Source organism: Vigna umbellata, chromosome 5 (assembly GCF_029865625.1).
Source record: "Vigna umbellata cultivar VRB3 chromosome 5, Vumbellata_1.0, whole genome shotgun sequence".
Taxonomy (NCBI): Eukaryota; Viridiplantae; Streptophyta; class Magnoliopsida; order Fabales; family Fabaceae; genus Vigna; species Vigna umbellata.
Window position 1 is genome coordinate 55783876 of NC_142169.1, and position 25204 is coordinate 55809079.

Genomic DNA, 25204 nt, shown 5'->3' on the forward strand with positions numbered 1-25204 from the left:
ATGAGGGTGCTGATATGGTAATACTTTTGTTTTAGATATGTATTATTTCTTAGCTGTATGTAACGGACTTTAGGGAGATAATTAAGTGTAATTAGTATTTAATGGGTCTGTAACTTTGAGACTTCAATCAACTTTGTATTCTTTCTCAATCCTATTAATTAATATAACAGGAATTTATTGAATTCTTAAAATTATAATTCAGGCTCATTAAATAATGAAACAAACGTCACATACTTTTGGTAATTTTGAGAAATAATAGATGATGCATTGAAATGTGTTTTGCAAAACTAGTTTATACAGCAGGAGATAAATGAGTTATTAATTAATAAACTTTAATCATAAATTTTAAGTTTATAAATAACTTATCTCATTGAAAGTGTTTAATAGGACTAACTGAGAAGTAGAGCTCTTAATTTCGTTCAATCCACAGGATTTAGTCCAGTTCGATATATAAAATACCAAGAACAAAAACTTCCCGTTAAAAAAGTTATAAGGTGAGAATGTTGACAAAAATCCTATGCACCAAAATATAAACATGAAAAGTATAGTATTAAATTTTCGATACAGACGGTCTTTTATGATTTCCAATTAAATTAGTGAGTATTTTGGAAAGGTTCGACTTAGAACTTTAATACAGGTCGTCTTGACACGATTTTTGTCTTCAATTGGACTAATTCAACTTAATTAGATTAAATTTCAATCAATCAAATTCTAACTGAATTCAATCGAATTATGATTGGAGTTAAGTTTGACAAAATTTGATCCAAGTCAACTTGGTTTCATTTGGTTAAATTTAAACCTCGATCAAAATTTAGTAGAATTAATTTCAGATGGTTCTAACCGAAATTTAGTTGAATTTGTTTGCATTGCTGGCTGAAATTTGCTCGTACTTTTTTATTATATTAGGCAAATTTGAAGACTAAAATTAATATAATAATATTCATTTATTACTAAATTAAGAAAAAAAAATTAAAATATTTATCTGATCTATACTTTTCCACTGCTTTCTATAACATGTTTTGTTTGATAACTTTTTTATTTTATATTGTGAAATTTCAACTAAGAAAAATTAATAAATAATATTAATATACTACACCATCAACTTCATTTAATGTTAATAATAAATAAATATTTAATACTAATTATGGATAGCAAAGTAGACTAATATGATTAATTTTGTCTCGGTCTATCATAAATTTAAAACATCTTAAGTTATGATAAATAAAACTAAAAATCTTAATCCGTTTTTATTAAAGGTTGAATTATGAAAAACATACTTAATTATATTAATATTATAAAAAAATGTAATTGATTAATTAACATTTAATTAGATGAATTAAAATAATTAAAACTTTGAAGAATATTTTTAATTATTAAGTGAAATTTATATAATCTTTTATCTAACAAATTATATAACTTCCAGTAAATAATAAAATAATTTAAAAACTACTAATATTATTTCTCTTCTTATTGAAAATCTCATTTTTTTTTATTTTTAATAATACTAAAAGTCCTTATCTTCATATTTATATACTTTAGTATTTAAATGCAGTCTCCTCTGTTACTTTTTTACATATCACGTTTGATTTTGTATCTTGGTAAAGTATGAAACTCATGAATGTTATATCTATACATATATACTGATGTATAAAATTGATATCAACTTAATGTTTTATAACATTTTTTTAAAATTTTACTCCAAGATTGTAATTCCTTTTGATTACTGATGTAACTCTTTCTTATTATAGTAACGTTTTTCTTTATCAACAAATAATACAGCAGAAATAAAAATGTCTTCCAATTTCGTTCAAAACGAAAGTCTAACACTAAATTTATAATTCATGTTATATATATACACACACACAGTTTTATAATAAGTTTTCTAATATAACCTGCATCTTTAAAATACGTTGAATTTAACTTACCAGAAATATTTAAAAAATAATCAATCGCCACCTTGACTTATTAACATACATATTTTATTAAAATACGTTATACACACTATCATCCATTTTTCCTAATTGAAATGAGTTCACAACCCAAGTGTAATTAAATAAATATTAATTTATAACTTACTGACATTTATAACCATTAATAATTTTTGTCACAGACATTAGCATACAATTGATTACTAATTCTATTCTTATCAACATATCCCATTTTCTTACTTTATTATTTAGATTTTATAATTATTTTTAAACTCAATTAAATATCTACATAAAATAATATTTTATGAAACTTTTTCTAAAAAAATAATAGCTTTTTTAATAATGATGACAAAAACGTGTTTCCCCCGGTATTACTAAGAGATAGGTGTATACTAATAATTGCTACAAACATTTTGACATAAGAATTTTGACGTAAGAATTTTGACGTACTCCTGAAAAAATGATTGAGTTTGTTAATATACACTCACCAGTAAATTCCATATCAGTTCAACTTAATGTTTATGTAGAATTCGAAAACAATTAACCTCCATTGATGTAAAAGATTTTACAAAATCGATGAAGATTAGAAAATTACATACAAATGGAAAAACTAATTGACACTTCATGGCAGTACTTTATATAACAAATAATATATGTAAAATATAAATAAATGTCATTATTAAATAACATACCAACAAATGTCCAAATTATCTAAAGCATCAAATATAAATAAATTTCCTTGTTAAATATCATACAAACAAAAATCTAAATTATCTAAAAGATAATGATACTTTGACAACATTTTTTTACAAATTTTAATACTTTACGTGTCATTACGTGATTGGTCCATGTTGGTGTTTATGATTATTATTATTGATTGTGGAGTAATTTTGGACCAATCACAGAATAATACGTGATTAAAATGTTGTCAAAAAAATGTTGTTAAAATATCATTATCCTTATCTAAAACATAATGATGATGCAAAGTCACTGACACCAATAAAATAAAACTAATTTTTTAAAAACAATTGTAAAATAAGATAAAAGTTACAAAAAGATAAGCCCAGATACACAATTAAGGAGCATACATGTTATGCGAGGAATTAATTATATACAAAGCATCACTCAATATGCAAGTATCTGTTCTAAACTCGAAAAAATCAGCATGTTCAGTAATGATCATACACCAGTAATATACAAGCTAGCCGCAAATACAATGTCACGCTTTATTGCATTAGAAGCAATTTCCATTTTTTTGCAGATAGCAGAATTACCCATTATTGCTGCAGCATTTTTGAATTCCCGACATGTCTCGTCCAATCTGACAATGGTCCTTACTATCAGGCCTTCAGGAACATCAGTAAGCTCACATATTTCAGCAAACGGAGTACCCTGCATTAAAAAAGACGGTTTATTCACTACCCGAGAAATTAAAGATGAAACTATAAAACTAAACAGTGAGTTATTTTCTGTGGCAGGATACCTTTGCCCATTCATAAACCACTTCTACAAGACCAAATTTTAGATTTTCTTGGGCATACTCAGCAGGGTTTATTGGCAGATTAAATTGCGCTTGGAGCTCTCCAAGTCTTAAAGCTGTTTTGTACAATCTAACAAATACATCCAGGTTAGAATCCATATAAATAGAGGAATGCAGACTAAACGATACCATTTAGTATGTTATATAAATAATCACTGAGGGTCTTGCTTGGCTTGTGTTACAGGAGTACTTAAAAAAATGGACTATTGCAAGTTACCTTTGTTTAGCTTCCGCGAGCTTGGGTGTGAGTGACGGTTCAGACGTATTCCTCTGTTGGAACACAAAAGCGGACATTATCGCCACTGCTTCTTCTGGTTCCAGTTCATCCATTTGGTTCTCAAACAAGCACTCCGTGCATATCAGTTCCTCCCCAGAATTCATCTCACAAGCAACACGACCTTTCATTTGAACAACAAGGTCTTCATCAATGCATTCAATTTTCTTCAGAACATCTATCTGAAGGAGAAAAACGAAAACAACCAAAGGCACCATTAGACTGAGTACTTGCACAATCAAAAGTATTTTTTCAAGAATCAAGCATAACAAAAATTAATTAATATGTTATACCCGGCCCTGAAAGTCAGGCATCTGTTTAAGTGCTTCATCTGACATTTGAAACTGAAGAGCATAGACTTCTTCTTCATGTTTTTTAATCTCCTTCGCCAATTTGAGGTGTTCTTCCAATTTTATACACCCATGACACTGATTCTGGGACATCTTCTCCAATAATCTAGTCCACTTTTGGTATTTTGCCACAAGCTTCACATCTCTTAACTTCAGCTCTGGATGAAAAAGCAATATTAAACAAGGTTTTCAAATAAGAGCAGGACACCCAGGTATTGGAATAAAAGAAAAAATTATTACACCCGAAGGAGCTTGAGTATGTGTAACACCACAACTCTAGAAACATCAATATTGCAGGTTAGAAGGTGTTGTCAAACTCGCTTGATTGAAAAATTGTTTCTATTACTCTATCATGTCTCCTCTTGCCTATACATCTGACATTCTTCTTTTCATTTTAAATTTGGCCAAAACATGGCCCACTTGTTATTTATAAAATAGGATAAAGTTTCAAAGTATAACTCATAATTTAACAGAAATGGTAATACCTTTGACGGGATCCAAAGCTGGAGGATACTTATTTCCATCTGATTTCAAATCCACAAGCAACTGAACAGTCTTTGAATAAACAGAGCTGCTAACATCTTCAAGAAGTCCAACTGGGTCAATTTTAATTTTGGTACTGCATATGCACAGAAACTCTTTACTGTCAACTTCTCGAACTTCATAACCCATTCCACTGGCAGAGCCACAATAGGGCATTGTGATGTTGATGATACCTTTTCCTTTGCGGGCAGAAACAGATGTACTATATTCATCTAAAAGCCCACGTCTTGATTTTGGCATTACAAAATAACCTTGGTCGAATGACCCACTTTTATTCTGCATAGCACCACTGGAGGCACTTTGCATCAAGGATGGCATCTCAGGTTTAATCACGAAAACAATATATGTCTTATTACTGGGTGATGGAGTTTTCACAACCACTCCAAGCAAATGGTCCTGCGCCTGTAAATCAATTACGATGCAGGTTAACCATCTATTACTTTGTTCCGAAGATTCAAATTCTAAAAGATGGGTGTTATAACTCAAATAATACATCGTTAAATTTATGGCTGAAATTTTAAGGACCAAAAAGCCCAAAGCAATTAGAATTTTATAAGAATAGTTCTGCAAAACTGTCAAGCTCTGACATTCAATTCCATTCCACAAATCAGAATTTGGTTTCCTTGTTTTCAGCCATTGCTGAGGCCTGCAGTCCTTCATTCAGAATCTTTAAGCTTCTGCTCATGATGAAGGCATTGCATGTCATCAAACTGGCACATTTGGGCATCAAAACTATTGGCCAATCTCAGTACTACGTATCAGACAAGTTTCATGAATATTTATCACAACTTAATCATACAAGTGTTTCAGGATTTCTTTTTTCTAGATAAAATTACAAAAACCAGTCCCTTCTCCCTGTTAAGATATTATAGATCAGCCAAATTTCATAAATATTTATCAAGCATACAGGCGTTTCAGAAGTTTTCTTTCTGGAGAAAAATTACATAAACCAGTCAGCTATCCTTTTAAGATAGGCGCTTGATCATATTCTCGTGCAGCTAAAAATTCAATGTTATCACCTACTAGATTTAAAATGATAATTAAGAGTAGTCTATGAATTGTTTTGCAGATTGGTACTCAAAATGAATACATTATTACATACTATATATTATGTGATAGGTAATAAGTAATATGTCACATGTTATATTAAATTTAGAAGAACAATAGTAAAGAATTAAACTATTTCCTGGTACTCTAATCCTTCCAACGATACATTAACTCCCATAAATCCCAATGACACATTGGTTTCTACCATTATTTTCAACAACCCTGACATAATTCCCAATGGCACAGCTACCAGACAAGGCCTAGATCACCCAAACTTCCATGCCTCAGTTAAAGGAAGTAGGAAGCCCTATGTAGAGCAAACACTTCCCTCAGCTTCAGCTGGTGTAAGAAGAGCTTATTCTTCAGCCGGTGTTAATCACAAACAATATCAGTAGTGAAGCCAAGCAATATGAACAAATACTAGTTCAGTGGCAAAATCAGCCAGCTCATGAAGCAGCTTGGAAGGATACCCCCCTAATGTTCCGTGACTTCGACTTTGGGAACAAAGTTGCCTCCACAGAGGAAGTACTTTGGGGACAAAAAGAGGAAAATACTCAATGTGTACACTAGAAGGAGGGGAAGTTAGTCAGGCAATTAGTACCTGAAGGGAAATGAATAGTACCTGGCAGCAGAAATATATATAGAAGGGAACAATAACCATGGAGGGTTATGCCTAGATACATTTGTAATAACTGAATTATCAATTGTAGGAGCAAATCATATTCCCTTCGCAGAGCTTCTTTGTATTGCTATCTCTCGCTTCTCTAGCTAATTATGTTTTGGTGGGATATTTTGGTGGACTTGCTGATTAAAATTGTTTGAAGCTACTAGACCAGGTGTCAGAGACATTACTGTTAGACTTTTTAAGGGATTAAATGATCCGCTGCACTACATGGCTAAACCCAGGATTGAGAAGAGAGGTCTGAGGGTGCTCTGATGCCAAATATTAGTTAATAAGCTCTGAATTCGTGAATTTACTTAGTGGCACTCAGCACTGTCAATATTCATATACATAAAAGAATAAATTAACATTCCTAACATTTTCAAGAACAACAATAATGACTAATCATTCCAAATCATATTAATTCTAATTCCCATTCGATTCATGTTATATATTAACTTCCACTACTATTTCCAACACCTGCAAAACATAAAATATGAATATAAGAACTCACTGATTCTGATTTTACAATTACAACTCTTCCCCTATTGAGAAACTGTTGGGCACTAGGAGACTGCAAAATTGCCTCTGATATTTGGTTGTTGTATGTCTCAGCTTCTGAATATAAATCATAGTATTCTTCAATGGTTGGTTCACCCTTTATACATCTGAATAATAGAAACATATAATGTTTTAGAAATTACACATAAATATGCAGCATCAGAAATATGTGTATGTAAATAGATAGATTATCGTTTAATAATAAGATACTTTGTGAGTATTGTATTGGGTAGCTAATGTGACTCAGCTTTCACTTAGTTTTTTAGCTTTTGGTGCTTCCTTCCATGTTACTGATAGACTTCTTGAAGTCAAGAAGTCGATCAACCCTCTCTTTCTCTCAAGAACACACAAAACATATCCTAAACCCATTATATCCTATCAGTTACATTACAGCAGATAGCAGAACATTCACCAAAATGTTCTTTATGAAGGCTCTAAACAGTTTTACATTGATAATGGCCAGATTTACCCAATAAATTCTGTTATTCCTCATTTTTCTACTCCTCTCTTCATCATTTACTTTATGATCCTATTTGTTCCAAATAGCGAATTATTAAGATACAAATATTGTCAATATCTCCATAATGATTAAGAGAAATACTTTTACAATATTCCTATTCACTTCAACATGTTTTTATTCACTACCATAATCTTACTAGCAGTAAATTAGATCTTAAAGTTCTTAAATGTGTATTTATTAGTTATCTTTCTAATAAAAAAGGGGCACAAATGTTCTTAAATGTTATCTTTCTTGGTATTAAGGCAGCTCATTCAAAGGAAGGCTTTTTGATCACAAAAGAAATACGTCTTGGATATTTTAGAAGAGATTGGCATGACTAAATATCAACCTATTCATAGTCATATACATCCAAATAAAAATTAATGGCAGGTCAAGGTGGAGCTTTCTCAGATGAATCCAAAAAATATAGTTGATTGGTCAGAACACTCATTTATCTCATCATTATAAGGCCGAACCTCTCTTTTTCAATTGATGTTGTTAGTTAGTTCGTGGAGGAGCCTCGCATTGATCATTGGTGATATGCATTATCCGATACATAAAACAGCGAATTAGATCAGGATTGTTGTATATGGGCTTGGGCCCATCCCTATGTAATGCTATGTATGATATGTTCTTCATCTGTGCTAATAATACACTAACGGGATTCTGTCACATGAATGAATATCATTTCTCTCTAAAGATACTATCTAAAAGATAAATCTTCAGATATTTCTAACATATGTATTGTTTGTCATGAACCAGCCTTACCGAGAGCTTAAGCAGATGAAAGATAATCGCTGATTTTATATATAACACTCTTTCAACCTCCCAATTATGAATGTTCTTTTATCTGAATAATAAAGGTGACCACTCTCACCAACGAGTTTATTTAGAAACAGCCACGCGGCTAAAAAGTAAAAGAGCAGTATAATGACAAAATGATTGTTTACGAAGAGATGGAACTAAAGCCCGAAACAATATTGAAAAGAAACATTGGATAAGTAACATACTCAATAGCCTTTCTGGGCTGGTCAAGTTTTCGCTTCAAAAGCTGTTGCATTTCTGGAAGCTTTTTCTGAGCATGGAATTCAGCAAAACTTCTTTTAAGCATGTCCTCTACCTGCAACCCAAAATCACACCCAATTAGATAATAATAAGAGTTAAACTTTCCAACTGTTAGATATATTATATCTTTTATCTTTTAGTTAGTTTGTTATTATTTCTCATTTGTATTTTGGGCTTAGCCCATATTTCTTTTATTATAAATAGAGAACCCTATGTGTGTATTTAACACAAGGGAGATTAATCCAAATATAGTTTTTCACTATATTCAACACCAACATAAAATGAAACTACTTCTAACATTTGTGATAGATGAGGCTGAAATTGCACATTCATTCCAAGTAATTTTGACTGTCAGTTTTCCATTTTGCTCCATAATCAGAGCTTATAACCAACTGCCTCATAATAATTCATCTAAACATAATTTTCAGATTAAAATACTATATTGGACCTCCAGTTTTTAATGACCAAGAGATTGAAGCTGATCTTTAGGACAGGATAACGATAGGAGCTAGAATCATGCATGTATATGCATAACACCACTCCCCCCTCTCTCTCTCTCCCTCTCTTGGATACTAGCCAGAAGCAGAAAATTACAAGATAAAAGGACATGTCATAGATTCTTAAGGAACCTATAACCTCCCACTCTAAACAAAACTGAACCCATCCCCTCCCCCGATGTCACCCTAATAGTTCCCCATTAAATCCTACCAAGTGCCTGATAGAACACCAACTGATAAAGTAATAAAATATAATACAGAACATTGTAGTCACGCACAATATAGCAAACACTTGCTGTCCCAGAGACACAGTCTACTACAGAGTATTTCTGGTCAATTACATAATCTTATATCAGACATATACTCAGAATACATAACTAGCAGCAGTTATTTTCTCCAAATAACTGTCATCCTTCATTTTATAATATAAAACAAACTATAATACGCTGCATTTTATACTGTGCACATAACCCTATCATTTATACAAGGGAAACACAAGAGTGCATGTGTATCCACATTTTTAATTTAAATAATACAATTTTCAAAAGAATATAATCCTAAAAGAATGATTTAAAAAAAATGTATGTTAACGTTATGAAAGTTGGGAAGTTAGACAATTATATTTGATGCAAAAGTTAGACTATTACATTTGGGGGACATTAGAGGTAGTTACAAAAGAAATATCCCCTTTTACTAAAAGATAAAATTGTAAAATAAAAATATAGGTAATTTTGTAATAATAGTGATAAAAAAATTATGTAGTTATTGTGGAAAATAAGACTGATTTATTATTCTCAATCATAAAAAATACATTCTGATACCCTCTATTTGTAATAATCTAATTCTCCTAAAAAGGAAAATAAGGAAACTAGAAAAATAAAATAAAATAAAAGATTATATATCTATTTCCTCTAATTAGGAAGATTCTAAAGATATTATCTCAAATTACTACACTCCCCCTCAAGCTCGATCATACAAGATTGAATGAACCAATCCTGGAATAGTCAAACTCAATTGTAGAGAACGTCAATAAACCAAATTGGACAGCAATGGACAAAAGCGAACTAGCACAATGAAACTTCAACTTGGACAACAATGGACGAGGGCGAACTAGCACCATGAAACTTCAACTTGGACAGCAATAGACGAGGGCGAACTAGCACCATGAAACTTCAACTTGGACAACAATGGACGAGAGAGATTTCCATCAAAAATGGATGATGACTTGCAGCAGCAAACAACAACAAACTATAACAACAGATGAAAGGCCTCCAATGGCGAACAACAACAAACTGCAAGGACTGGATTGCCATCAATAGTGAACTTCAAGAACTTGATTTCCATGCATAACAGATGGGAGGCCTACAAAGGCTAACAACCACAACCCTGTAGGGACTTGAACCACCCTAAACAACAACGAACCTTAAAGGACTTAACTGCCCTAACAACAACGAACCTTAAGGGACTTAACTGTCCTAACAACAACAAACCTTTAGGGACTTAATGACCCTAACAAAAACGAACCTTTAGGGACTTAACTGCCCTAACAACAACCAACCTACAGGAACTGAATTGTCTGCAGTGGCTAACAGCAACAAACCTATAGGGACTTAACCACCCTACAGCGGTTGAAACAGCAACCATGGTTATCAAACTCTCGAGTTAACTGAGTTTAAATTCCCAGACATGGCTTCCGAGTTAACTCGAAAGTAAACTCGTTTTCTGTGTAAACTCGGTAGAATCGACTGTGAAATCGGTAGGATAGTGTAGAATCACAAGTTTGGAGCGATTCTGCGAGCTTGAAAGTTATATGTTTAATGAAATACATCAAAATTAATGACAATAATCCAAGTAAATATGTTTTACAATATTTATTTTTATGAATAATATAACTATAAATTTTATTTATTTAAAGTTATATAATTTTATAGATTTATTTGAATTAAGTTATTATTTATATAATTTTTTTCATCTGAAGTAAACTCTTACGAGTTTATGAGTGGAGTTTACGAGTCAAATTTACTCGACTCTCACGAGTTTACGTAAACTCTCGAATTTGATAACCTTGACAGCAACAAACCTTCAGGGACTAACTACCCTACGACGGCTAAAACTTTTCTTCCCCTCACGATTGAACACACGTCAATGACGTGAAGGTGAAAGAACGAGTGAGAATTGATTCGTACTTGGGGACAAATCTGAAATCCCTAACATCAAACGAGTCAAATCAGCGGGTGGTCTCATAGAACAACTCTCAGTGAGCTGTTACAACAAGGCATTGGCAGAAACCAAAAACACCAAAGATTGGGACTTATGATGGCATCAAAAGGCCAAAGACATGTTGAAGGTCCAAAGTTCTCTGCTGGACTACTCCTAAATGGTGATACTTAACACTGTATCACAAGAAGTACGGCTAAACTCTAGCCCAAGAAGGAAGTTCTTTGTAGGGGCTGAAAATATTTCCCCTCACGGCAAATAGCGGAAATGACAGCTAGTGCACTTCATGAGGCACTCTTAATCTTGACCAAACAAAATGCAGCAGCTTATTGAGGCGGCAACGACAAACTGCAAAGGTTACAACAACTGACTGCGGCTATGGCGACTGACTGCATCGGCGGCTAACTGCGCTGACGCCGACTATGGTAGCAGCGGAACGAAGCACTGTTGCTCAAGAAACAGAAACGAATGGAGAGGTAGAGAACCCTTCGTAATGGAGAGGAAAGAACTGACGCGTTGGCATCGAAAGAGGTCTCCCTGTCGAGAGCGGGTCATGAAGTATATCCTAGCGGTTCAGTACAGTGGCGAGATGATGGCGTTAAAGTGACATATCAAAAGGAGCAGATTACAGAGATGGAGGTCCGGCGACACGACCGACAGCAGCGCAGTGTGATTCTGGCACCGGGAGGGTGGCGCGTGACGAACACGCACCCGAGACCAGCTGAAGAAAGGCAGCACGCGCGGAGGCTTCTGGGAGGTGGATTACCAGGGTTGAGTCGCGCTCCCTGAGGCGCACCCAACCCTTATCTTTGCCGGAGAAAATGACGACGGCAGCGGCGGCGACTATCGGACTGATTTGGCGCTCGTGGCGGCACATGAATGAGAAGTAGCCATCGAAACCGATGCGGTTGGTTGTCAGTCGAAGAGACGATCCAGATCTGCTGGTCGGCGGTGGCCGGCGGTGGTCGACGACGGTGAGCAGCGTTGCACAGCGGAATTAACAGTGAAGTCAGTGGCCTTTCATGGTTCCTAGAAGAAGAGACTTTCGATCTTTGATTGGCAGCCAATGAGAATGCCAAAAAAAGGATTGGGCATCACTTAAAATACCCATTCTGAGGTAAATTCTGAGATAAATTCTGGAAGTATAGCATATAGCTAGGACAGATTAAAATCTGGAAGTATAGCTTATAGCTAGGTCATATTAAAATCTGGAAGTATAGCTTATAGCTAGGTCATATTAAAATCTGGAAGTATAGCTTATAGCTAGGTCAGATTTTAACTGGAAGTATAACTTATAGCTAGGTCAGATTTTAACAGGAAGTATAGCTTATAGCTAGGCCAAATTATGGAAGCACAACACAACTGTGTGTAGCTGTTATAAAAAAAAACAAATGTAGTTGGTAATATTCGAGAAAGACCAGAATTCTAAGCAGAACTTGACTAGGACAATTGGAGCCCATTAAAAACACATGTTAAAGAAGAGACTTTTAGGGGGCCGTCGGCGGCCATGGCGGCCGGCAGACAGCAAAGACAACGAAGCCAGATCAGACAGGCTTCGATACCGAGTGGAAAATAAGACTGATTTATTATTCTCAATCATAAAAAATACATTCTGATACCCTCTATTTGTAATAATCTAATTCTCCTAAAAAGGAAAATAAGGAAACTAGAAAAATAAAATAAAATAAAATATTATATATCTATTTCCTCTCATTAGGAAGATTCTAAAGATATTATCTCAAATTACAACAATTATTTTTAAAAAGAGAAGTTTTGAAATGTTAGTTATTTTGAAATTTTGAAATAGAGGAAGTTGTTTGATTAATTATTTTATTAAATATAAGCAAATTATTTTTTATTTGTTGTTGTTATAAAAGGTAAAATTGTCCAGTCAAAAGACACCTAACCAAATAATGCATCCCTTCTATATAATGGTATAGAGATATATAGATAACTATCATAACTGCCCTCAGCTCAAATTCCATCAGCGGCCAGGTGGTTACAATTAGAGTTAGTTCTCTTTCCTTATTTCCTCTAACCTTGTAATGCATGAGTAGATATCACAGAAAAATGAGATTTCCAGAAATTATTATTAACAAGCGTCTCCAACCAAATTTTGAAAAATACATGATTAAAGATGCTTTCAGAAGTTCGGAGAAACAACAACTTATCATCTTAAATATGAATTAAGGAGTATTAATCGATCATTAAATAAGAGAAACTATTCATGAAAGTTTGTCCAATCAGATCTAATTGGATATTTAAAATTAGGAGGATCTATCTCAAATTGTTAAGGAATTTGAATTGTCCCCAAGTTGCACATCCAATCAATTATTGTGACACTACTAATTATAGTATCTTCACCACCATTATTATAACATTTTAAATAGAAGACTTGGATTGTCATGTGCACCTTTAATTCCTCAACCCGAAGAAGATGTAGAATCATAATATAGGTTAGCCGAAATTGAGATTCAAGTCGGGTTGCACTTCCAACAATAACACGCTTTAAATCACTCTCTTCTGGGAGTTCATCACGACATATCAGAATAACTGTACCAATCTTGTCAAGTCCTCTTCTGCCAGCACGACCAGCCATTTGAGTATATTCTCCTGATAGTAGCTGCCTAAATTCCTTGCCATCAAACTTCCTTAGAGAATCAAAAACTACCTGTGGAAGAATATAAAAGCAGTGTACATTAAACTGAAGGTTATAGGAAATATTCTTCAAATAAAGGAAAGGAGATACACAAATTGTCAATCATTACTATTTATCAAAACAAAAAAAATCCAAACTAATGATGGGTATATAACTATAACAAAAAGACAACTAAGTGTGCAAGGTTCACACCAAGTGTATGGAGAAGTTAGATGCTGAGAAGAACCTGTATCACGTTATTAGAGAGAAAACGGAGAAATTCCCCTGACTATAGAGCTTCCAGGGTTTGCACCTCCGGTTGCCTAAAGGCCCTACTAACTGTATGCAGTTAACAGGATAATCCCCCCTATCATCCTTCTTCCCCCTATCCACAGGCAATATGCCTTATTTCTTATCATCCAGTCTTCAGACTACAACAAACTCATTGAATCTAATAATTAACTAACTGATCCCCTCGGCAACGTATACCAATCAAATGCACACAACCTTAATCCCAAAATTCTAGAGTTGTTTCCAAGATTTGAATCCATAAATTCCAAGCAGCATCCTACCATTGCACTTGTCTTGCCCTTAAAGATGTAAAACTATAATTATCAACCTAAATTATGCAAAATAAATGAAAGAGACCTCGATTATCCAAAAAACAAAAACGAGAGAGAGCTCAAGAGTACATTTAGGTACCAAAAAGCACAGACCATGAAGTAACTGATGTTAGAATTAGCATATAAACCATCTATTTGGGGTTTCTCATTTCAAACACAACTTTCAAAGAAGCATTTGTGTATATTTGTCCTTTCACAACAGAACAATTTCAAATTTCAAAGACTTTGAAAAATACTACAGAGACAAAACTAAGAACTTCCACTTAAGAATTACAAAAGATTGTCTTGAAAACATAATTCAATCTCACAAAGATCGACTGGATTTACTCTCACTTATATCCTATAATTTATTTGGTCATGCCTTCAGCCAATATGATACCACCAACACACCCCCCTCACCAAGGAAAAAACATTTCAAGCTTCGGACTAGATATTTGTGAGTAGTTTGTTAGCCATTCAATAATGAGAACAACAGGCCCAAGTCATGTACCAATTTGAAAGAGTATATGTGGGGAAAAAAGCTTGAGAAATCTTATGTCTCCCTACTAATTCAGATTCAAATATATTTGGCTTACAACAAAAGCTAAAAGAAAGAGAGAAATTTCCCCTAGGATTTACAGCAAAAAGCTTAAAGAGAGAAATTTCCCCTAGGATTGTACATTACAAATAGATACAACACAAAACAGATTTTGCTCAAAATATAATATAAACTATTATACCAGATAGCAAGCATAGGCAGTTTTTGCCACTCAAAGGTACTGGGCAGTTGATGCCTTGGATGAAATTCAAATATTGTTATGGCCTTTCTCTGCCCTTTCATATGGAACAAGATTGACTGTGTCCTGGTGTTTCAATAATAGTATGATGAAGGAAAGCTCTTAGTCTGACAATTCTTTCAGAGATTTCAAGTCAACGAATCGAGCATCAAGTAGCTCTTTTTTCTATAATCAATTTGTTTCCTTTAAGAATGATATTTTAATAAAAATTCTTCACCAATTAAATCTTATCTATGTCAATGAAAAGTAAAGCTTTACAAGTTCCCAATACTGTACTTGTCATTAAAAATAAATATTATACATTTTTTTGTTACTAAACAAGTTTCTTACTCTTTAACACGAGTACTCTTTCCTAAGAATAGCTTAATTTCTTATTGCATTTTTTCGGAAAGAATGACTCTAATCCGCTCGAGTCATTTCTTATTTCTCCTTTTTTTTAAATGTCAAATTAAAATATAATATCTTTGTTCCAATCTAAAATATTTTTTTTTTTTATAATTTTTCAGGTTCCAGCAAAGTTTAAAATAACCTCTGTACAGAGCACAAACTTATTATTCAACAAGAACATGTGTTTGATAAAAAAGATACTAAAGTAACATGAGACTCAAGTAACTAAACATAAACCACAGCAAACTTTTTTATTTAACACATTCATAGTCACTTGTAAAATTCCTAAGATAATAACTTTAATAATTAATTAGATTTCATTGAAAATTTCAGAAAAAATTGAAATGTTTATTCAATTTTAGCAGCAACGCTGAAAAGAGACTCACTGTTCTAGCAGGTGCATTGACCCCCATTGCAAATGTCTCAGTTGAAAACAAGACCTGCAGAAAAAAAAAATAAGTCAAGCAGTCAACATAAATCTTAAAATAATATAATCACAACCACGGGGAGAAAATTGTGGACATATGACTCTTAAATATAAAGTAATTTACTGTATCTTTGAATATTAGCTGGGTTTGTTATGATATCTGATAATTCTGTGAATACCAATAAAACAAAAGGCCATCTCACCTTGATAACCCCTCGGCAAAAGAGCATTTCAACAACTTCCTTTACAATTGGAAGAAGGCCAGCATGATGTACACCAATACCTCTGCGAAGAAGATTCTGTACTCGAACAACCTGTATATCTCCATTATGAGAAGCACAGTCACAAAAATACTAAGCCATACACCAACTGACCTGTGGTAAATATTTGTCAGATCCCTTCAGTCGCGAAAATGCTTTGTCACAGAAAAGTCGGATCTCACTTTTCTCTGAGCTACTAGTTAAGTCAGTTCTAGTCAAACTATCAGCTGATTTATCACAGCGATTCTTAGAAAAACAAAATATAACCACCTGCATTCAAAAAACAAGTTCCAAATAAACAAATAAAATCTAAAATAGTAACAATAAATTGAGAATAATAATGCTTTGGCTCCCTTCCTTTTATGAAACAAATAAATATATTGAGGCGAATTGTCATTTCCCAAGGGAAAAACTGGAGTTTATATACATCACCACTAGATTTGTCTACTTTAATGAATAGTTGCCCGACATATTCACCAAGTCACTAGGAGGACGAAGATTGATTATATTTGCAACAACATATGCACACACTACGTATACACTCCAGCTTGAGGGAAAGTGATATAATCACAGAAATAAAGAGCTGATCTTTACATATATAATCACTGTTATACTTATAGAAATAAGGAGTTGATCCTATATAATTAGGAATATGTAGACTATGCATGTGTGTATTGTTAAGAAATTTTTTATATATTCCTACATCACATCTTTGTTATTAAAAGATATCAAATTTCCTTTATTATCCTCATTTATTGATTGTGATGATTTCTCTTTTTTAATACAAATAAAACACCTGTGTTGTCTCATAAACACACGGTTTAAACTCAATGTTTCTGTCTTCCTGAAGTTTAACAAAAGTAAATATGATATGCTTATAAAATTAAGCTGAAAATTGCTTATTTTCTAAAATATACAGATTAGACACAAAAAAAAAAAACAGAAATCTGTTTATTTTATTAATTATAAAGTCAACATGCAATTTCAAGTGCACTTAATGGCTTAAATCCACTTAAATTGCACATTTGATGAATGTGCAATTTTGGTCACTGTAGACATTTAATCACGGTCCTCGATTTTCCAGAATTAAACAATTTTGATCTACTGCTAATACATTTTCCACTCTCTAAGAAATGTCTATGTGTCTATCAATGATAACAATGATAGTTACTTATTTAGACAGAATGTTAACAGCAGTGTTTATTTATAAGCTTTAACATTAATATCAGAAAAAATGTTAGCACTTATTGTTAGTAATTTTCTTGGAAATGATTTATGAGATGATATATTATGTTGGCCTAAAATTACTTAATTTTCTTAAACATAGATGATCAAATGTGCTATTAAAATTTTATAGAAACTAAAATTGCAAAATGCAAAACTATGGGGACCAGAACTGGATTTAAGCCCAATTTAAATAAGGAACCAGATAGGGAAATATAAGGAAATATAAGGAAATATGGAGTGCCATGAAATGGAGAAACAAATCCAATGATATATTCTAAATATTAAGAGAGAATTAACATTGTTGAAATTGAAATGTTTTTCCTATATTTCAACTATTATCAGCAAATAATAGCACCCAATAATAAAATAGAGAAAAAATTAAAAAAATGGAGCTTGGTAAAACATTTATAATTCACAAGCAATCAAATCCTCAAGTTGTTATCACTAACAACTCCTGGAAATGATTAAACAATTGGTTTTCCTCAATTGTAAATAATTTTACCGATAATTCCTTTTGTATTTTTGCTGAAAACATATTAATATAGAGCACAATCAACATACAGGCAATAATGACTTTTTGGAGAGCTTGTTGATAAGCATCAACCACATTGAAGCATCTGCTCTCCTCAATTCCCAATTGCTCTGGCCATTGCTATTATTTTGATAGCCTCTACCAGTTCCAGAGAAATTAGCTCCATGCTGCTTCATGCGAGATACATTTTCACGTTTTGAACCTCTGGCATTTTCATGACCTGCTGAAATACCCACCTTTGGTCCTGAAGCACCACCAGCAGTCAAATTCCTTTTTCTTGAAACTTCTTTAGCAGCTTTCAACCCCTGAGGCAGAAATGTTTCACTTTCACAAATTTTGTAAAGTTCTCCAGAATGATACAGGCAGTGCTCCAATGGGACAGGTCTTTTTGTTGTTCTGGTAGGAAAAAGGATCATTATAGGAGCAAAAATAATAAGACAATTGAGAATCACGAAAGAGCTCATAACTCCTATTTGATGCACTCAATGTACATTCTAGTCTTATAGTGTTAATTTTTAAATACCAAAATACAACTCACAACTCTATTTGAAATTGAAGGAATTCATAAATCGAAGAATACGTGACATCCTAATAGCATCCGCCTTTTGATTACAATCTTTAATTTGAAAAGGAACAAATATATTTTCTGTATTCTTGCATATTTTAAAGAATATCTTTAAATCTACTCTTTCTCTGACGACCATTGTAAGAAAGAATCATCACTTACCCTGTAACCCTTATTTCCTTTTGTTTTGTCCTGCCAATCCAATCGGCAAATTCAATAGTATTAGGAACCTGCAAAATACTTATTTTTAGGATAATGACAAATAGCTTTGCTGAGATAACATGAGGGGAGAGAAATCTGAACACAAATATATTTTTATAAGAGAAAAAAAAATTATATATATATATATATATAACTTCCCAGGCTAGCATTACAATGTTCAAAGAACTTCTTTACTTTTCTGATATTAAATCCTTCATTCCAATATTATAATGCTCCATGTGCTTTGAGATACAGAAACATATTAAGTGTTGGAAGTATCAGAACACATGCATTTTACACAGAATGTCCTGCATAAATCTTAAGTATGATAACTAAGGACTAACTTATACCGTGGCAGAAAGGAGGACTATATTGATGTGTCTTGGAAGCATGATAATTACTTCTTCCCAAACAACTCCTCTATCTACATCATTGACATAGTGCACCTCATCAAATATAACCTACCACATTAATGCAGGAAAAACGAAACTATAAGTTGTTACAAATTCACAAGGACAAGCCTTTCATAGTTGAAGAGAAACCAGAATGCTACTTACCCATTCGATGTCCCGAATTATATCAGCACCCCGGTAGAGCATTGATCTTAGAATTTCTGTGGTCATGATGAGACAAGAAGCCTCTGGCCTCAAGCTTACATCCCCAGTAAGAAGCCCAACATCAAACTTTCCACAGAAATCTCTATATTTCTGATTGCTGATTGTTTTTATTGGAGCAGTATACACTGCTCTAGTGCAATGCTGCATTGTTAAATTTCAAATGGGAAACTTCAACTAAAGCATTTGTCTTGTGAAGATTGGTAAAATTTTAATACGGAAAAACTTAACAATATTGTAAGACTAAGTCAAAATATCATCAGAATAGTAGAAAAAGAGCACTGTTATATAAATGGTATTGAACAATATGGTTCATGACTTATGCAATTAAGCTGCCGGGAAGCAAAAGAAAAGAAACAAAGAAACTTCATGAATAGTAAAGATTCAGGGCATACTTTTGATGCTAAAGCAAATGCATATTCGGCAACTACAGTTTTTCCAGCTGATGTGTGAGCAGCAACAAAAACAGACTCCCCCTTCTCAAGATAATAAATAGCCTACAATTGTTATGAAAGAATAAAAAATGAAATTATAAGACAAATATAAGCCATATATTCATGCTAGAATTAAAAGAGATAATATAATAGTTAAATATAAGTGATAAAATTTAGACTATGAGAAAGAATATCTTCTCTCAGTTGGAAGCTACAATCAACATACAGATTTATTTTATAAAATGATCATAGATTTCTTTAACAATAAATTATTTCTTATAACAAAAAATATTGAAAATTTGACTAATGCAGCTCCTCCTGATGCATTTGACTCGATTGGGCAAATGTGCAAAGGTCAAGACAAATGATTCCAATAACCAAATATCATGGCACCCCCCTCCCCTCAAGAATTTGGAACGAGGTTACATCCCAATCATCATACAACCAACTGAACACAATAGCAGAAGCATGAAATAATTACTAAGAATAAAAAGAACTAAATTTGAACTTGCCAATACATCAAATGAATTTAATTAAAAGAACAAATTAGATACAAGAAATAGAAAGTATGAAGTACGAAAGTAGAAAAACATATTATTTGTCATATTAAAGAAAAGATATAAAATGAAAATGTGAAATAAACTGCATAACCAGAACTTCATTGGTAGAATCTTGAAAAGTTACAACATTAATTAATATAGATTGGAGGCCTCAATAACTGGTTACTTTCAAAATCCATGGGGATATTTTCACACAAGTGAAAGGAAGACATAGTGGCAGAAAAATGCTGGTAAAATTATCAGTTTCCACTTTTCAACCAAGATCAAAAGTAGGCTAAGAAAACAGTCAAACATGGGTTTTTTAGCTTAATTTTTACAGCATCTATTCCGTAAAACAATTATTCCATACATGCGTTTGTAGTTTCAACCATAAGTGCTAATCACTGCACCTTGATGACAAGAAGAAAATTAGTATGAATATATACCTCCTTCTGAAATGCGTCCAGTTCAAATGGAAACTCTAGTGCCATGTCAGGAACAAGTTCATGAAAGCAATCTACAATTCGATCACTGGACTCATGCATAGCCCAAGCCTGCCAAAAGAACAGGATTCCTATTTTAAGGATTGTCATGTAACAAACAACAAAAGCCTTTCCCACTAGGTGAGGAAACATTGTCCCAGAAACCGTAACAAAATTGTGACGCATAACAAGAAACAGTCATTTTAACTGCAATATGTGATAATTTAGCCCATAACCACTTACTTCCTTCTTCATCTGTTCAATTTCATCACTAAATCCATCCAAATGCAATTCTGGTCCTTCTGAGTCAACTGACAAAATATCATCAAGTGACATTTCACTATCATGTGGTTTACTTGACACCTCAGCTGTACCAACTTCAGCTTCCAATATAACAGACTCCACTTCTGACAAATGACATTAAAAAACAACACAAATCATGAACAAAATAACTGAAAAACTATCTGATCTAACAAAGGTCTGTATTGTCCAGAATGATTTCGTTTGTTTGGTTATACTTATAATACAGTCCAAGAATTTTAAGACAACAAATGTCGGTAAAAAGAACTGCAGTTAGCGTAAGCTAGTTACCATCTTGCTCTTGTTCTCCATCAGCATCTTCTTCCCAAGCCTTCTTAAACAAGTCATCAAACTGTACGGACAATTCACTCTGTCCCAGCATGATTTAAGCAAATCATTTAAGAAAATACAGTAGATAATATAAAAGATTTCTTCTAAATATGTTCAAAAAACATGTCCTTATATTGACAGTCTCTCAAGAACTGGCACCATCCAGCATAAGGAGTAGAAGGTCTAAAGTGCCTCTTAAAATAATATAAACTGAAAAGGCTCTTGAAAATTTGGATGCAAAATGGGGAAAAATGACTAACCAATTTTTCAACTGATGAACTCCGGAGAGGATTGGTTTCCTTGCAGACATTCCATGAGCATGGATGGGACTTCAAAAAGGATACAAAAATGAAGTAAAACGTGTGGGTTATATTGAATTTCAAGCTTGGAATAAGTTAGCACAGAAAACAAGCAATTATTTTCCATAAAAAGTCAAATAAATAAATAACCTTGAGCTCGCCAAAGTCCAACCCTTGCTTTAAGCTTGGAGGAATTGTCTGAGCAGGACCACCATTCAAAATTTCACGCACCCATTCACCATTTGAAGCACCTTCTGGAAGAATTCTTTCTACACTTCTAGAATCATCCAAACCTCCTGGACGGAAAGGACGATTGTTAATGCTTCCCCTTACAAAGTCCTTTCCAGAAGTGCGTGGTAATGGCCCAGATTCGGTCTCTCCCAACTTCAGATCAGATACATCCACCTAATACAACATTATACGCACTATCGATGAAGTTGGCAAAATAAATTAATATTGACTCTAAACTAAATTTGTTCTAATTTTTAACCAAACTTTCCATCACGGATTTGGAATTTTCAATTTCATGTAAGCACCTCCCACCTCCTCAAATTTTGGTTCCCAGATTCCTTTAACTGATCCATTGTTTGAACGTCGAAATGGTGGTTCCCAAACTGGAATAACCATAGTTCGTGGCAGTGATGGCTCGAGAGGAACTTCAGCCCTGTCAAACCAGTCAAACTCCCACTGCCTCCCAACCTTTTCTGCCGAAAATTCATCAGGATCCAATCTTGGCTGGAGATACGTCTCTTCTATGTACTTCTTTATAGATTCAGGTGTCTCGCTAGGAAAGGCAGGTGGCTGAAATAATGTAGGAAAAGGTTACCAATGGCAAAATAAATCAATTTTGGGCTTCAAAGATTACCATGTTTAGGAACTGCATAATTTAGGAAAAGCAGTCATTTTTGAAAAGTTCACTCAGGAAGCTGTAGAGAAACAAATAATTATTTTTCCAAAATAAATTAAACCAAGAACATGCAAATTTAAGGTATCAAAGCAAGGCACCGTACGTAAAACTAAAACCCAGGGATCTAACGTGCTCATTGTGATGCCAGTTTGGTAAGGTACAACGTTAATAAAAAGACAAGTTGTTAGTCTTTAGTACTCTTTACGTATGCTTGAAAATAGGAATTTGGAGGGAAAGGGGAGGGAGGATAACGGAGGAAAAAATTTCATTTCTATGAATACTCTCCAGTTTTATAGTTTCTTAAACTAAAATAAATAAAACTATAAACTAGCATAGATTTAATGTGTTCGCATTTACTTCAAATACGCACTTTTTTCAGCATTTTCTGCCTACGATGTTTTGCTTCCACCTTGACATGAGTCCCTGTTAGTAGGCACAATACCAAACACCATAATGTCCAAATCATCTGTCTATATGAAAAACATGTCTCAATTGAAAAACAAAACAACTTGCTCTCCTTTTCTTTTCATTCCATGACACACTTCCAAACATATTTTCAGGGTTTTGTAAACCAAACACTTTAGTGCCCTTTTTTCAAAGTTACAAACAATTGATTTCAATAAAAATGATTTTGAATAATTGAAGTTTAATCATAACAGTGAGATTAGAACGTGTATCCAATTACTCTCAGTCACAAATTAAACGTTGAAACCAGTTCGGTGTGGAGAATCAATTCCTGGTGTAAAACCTACCATACGAATCCATATCTGTTACTTTCACTCGGTACACTACGCCATGGAAAAGGAAAATCTGGTACATATACAAAATTGACAATATATAGTAGAACATATCACTGAATAAGCTGATTAAGAAAATACCACGAATAATTACAGATAAAGAAATCAACAGAAGATAATTATAAAGATTAGGTAGTAATTCAAGCATTAGCGACACGTAGCATGCGGCAGCAGAAAAACCTAGAGAGTGAGAAAATAGAGTAAACGGAGAGAACGTAAAGGTCAACGACGCAGTGACTGACCGGAATATAATCGGGAATGGAACGGAGCGGGTTGTGGCGCTCCGGCGTGGTGAGCGGCTCCAGTCTGAGGTGACCACTGTGGCCGGAAAATCCGACCCGGAAAGCGAGCTCGTTGGCTGCATAGATCGGATCCATGGGAGCGCCACTGTGTGTACACGCTCTATTTTATAGCACGCCTTTTGCTATGCTCACTCACTGGCTCTTCATTCTCCTTGGGTGAGTTTTGATTTGAGAAAGAAATAAGGCTTTGATTTTCGCGGGTTTTGGATGGGGTATGTATGAAAAGGTTGAATTACCATAAGCATCAAGTGAAAGTGCGATATGCAAGTAAAGTATTTTTGTTTTTCTTTTATTGGTATTTTTTATGGGGGATTTTAAGAATATAAAGAGGAAATCCATTGGAAAAATAATACAAACATAAAGAAATAGATAGAAAGAAGATTTCATGTACACTATTGAAAGATAAACAAGAAAAAAAAATCTAGAATAAATTTGGAGAATATTTATATTAGAATTAAACAAGAATATTTTTTTTAATATGTATAGTTTCAATACCTAATAAAATATTTGATTGAGTAATTAATAAATTAGAATTTTAATTTGAGATTTGTTTTTGTTTCATTCTATTAAAGAAATTATATAGTTAAGGTTGTATGAGTATTCGATTTTATAGTAATTACAGTATAGTAAGATGTCTCAAAATTATGATAAAAAATGTATTAATGAAGAAAAATATTGTATAAGATGTAGCATTTCATACACTTTTTATATAATCATCTCTAACCATAATCATTTGACATGAGGTTCATTAAAAAAAAAATAGTTGAAGGTTTAAAACATGTCTCATTAAGATACATAACAGTGATGTTTTTTCTTTAAAGAAGGGTTTAATTATATGAGTGTGATATAAGTCTAACTTGCATAAAATTAAATTCATTTTCAAGCTGAAACATTAAGATAACAAGTTTATGGATTTTCTTTTAGGGTTTATTTAAAGTAAAATTTAAACACACATTTAAATTCCGAACAAACACTAAGTAAAAGTTACCAAATAATGTAATTGTGATTATAAATGTTTTCATTTAATAAAAAGTGCATCAATTGAAAATGAAGAAGATTGTTATGAATAAAGAGTTTGAATCAATGTCACATTATATACAAATGAGAAGATAAACAATGTAAAAAAATAATAATAATAAGACTTAAAAACATATTGTCGTGTGAGATTGAGTAAAAATAGTGTCAACGAGTTTAACTCGTATCTCCTTAATATAAAGTCTCTCATATGAATTTCCTAAATAAATCAATAAAAATTTACATAGTTATGTAAATATGATTATGATAATAACCATAATATTGAGATTTAGGTATTTTAGAACATTTTTATTGAAGTATATTATCATGATATAATTTAAGTCTCCGTGTCTTTAAAAAAAAATTGC

The 25204-nt window shown here is 33.0% G+C and overlaps 1 protein-coding gene across 1 annotated transcript; it reads right to left on the minus strand.

Annotated features, from left to right (window-relative positions):
* Window positions 1-2919: 2919 nt before the first annotated feature.
* On the minus strand, window positions 2920-24065 carry LOC124828257 (RNA helicase, ATP-dependent, SK12/DOB1 protein). The gene is made up of 23 exons (XM_088116088.1): window positions 23763-24065; window positions 22360-22617; window positions 21967-22221; window positions 21778-21846; window positions 21479-21557; window positions 21131-21294; window positions 20852-20959; window positions 19828-19929; window positions 19376-19576; window positions 19169-19279; window positions 18780-18847; window positions 18082-18448; window positions 16408-16563; window positions 16237-16347; window positions 15993-16046; window positions 13596-13853; window positions 8414-8523; window positions 6858-7011; window positions 4578-5037; window positions 4036-4250; window positions 3686-3924; window positions 3412-3538; window positions 2920-3320 (listed from the first exon to the last, which is right to left on the minus strand). The coding sequence occupies exons 1-23, from the start codon at window positions 23895-23897 to the stop codon at window positions 3108-3110; spliced, it is 4014 nt and encodes a 1337-aa protein (XP_087972214.1). The 5' UTR covers window positions 23898-24065; the 3' UTR covers window positions 2920-3107.
* Window positions 24066-25204: the final 1139 nt, after the last annotated feature.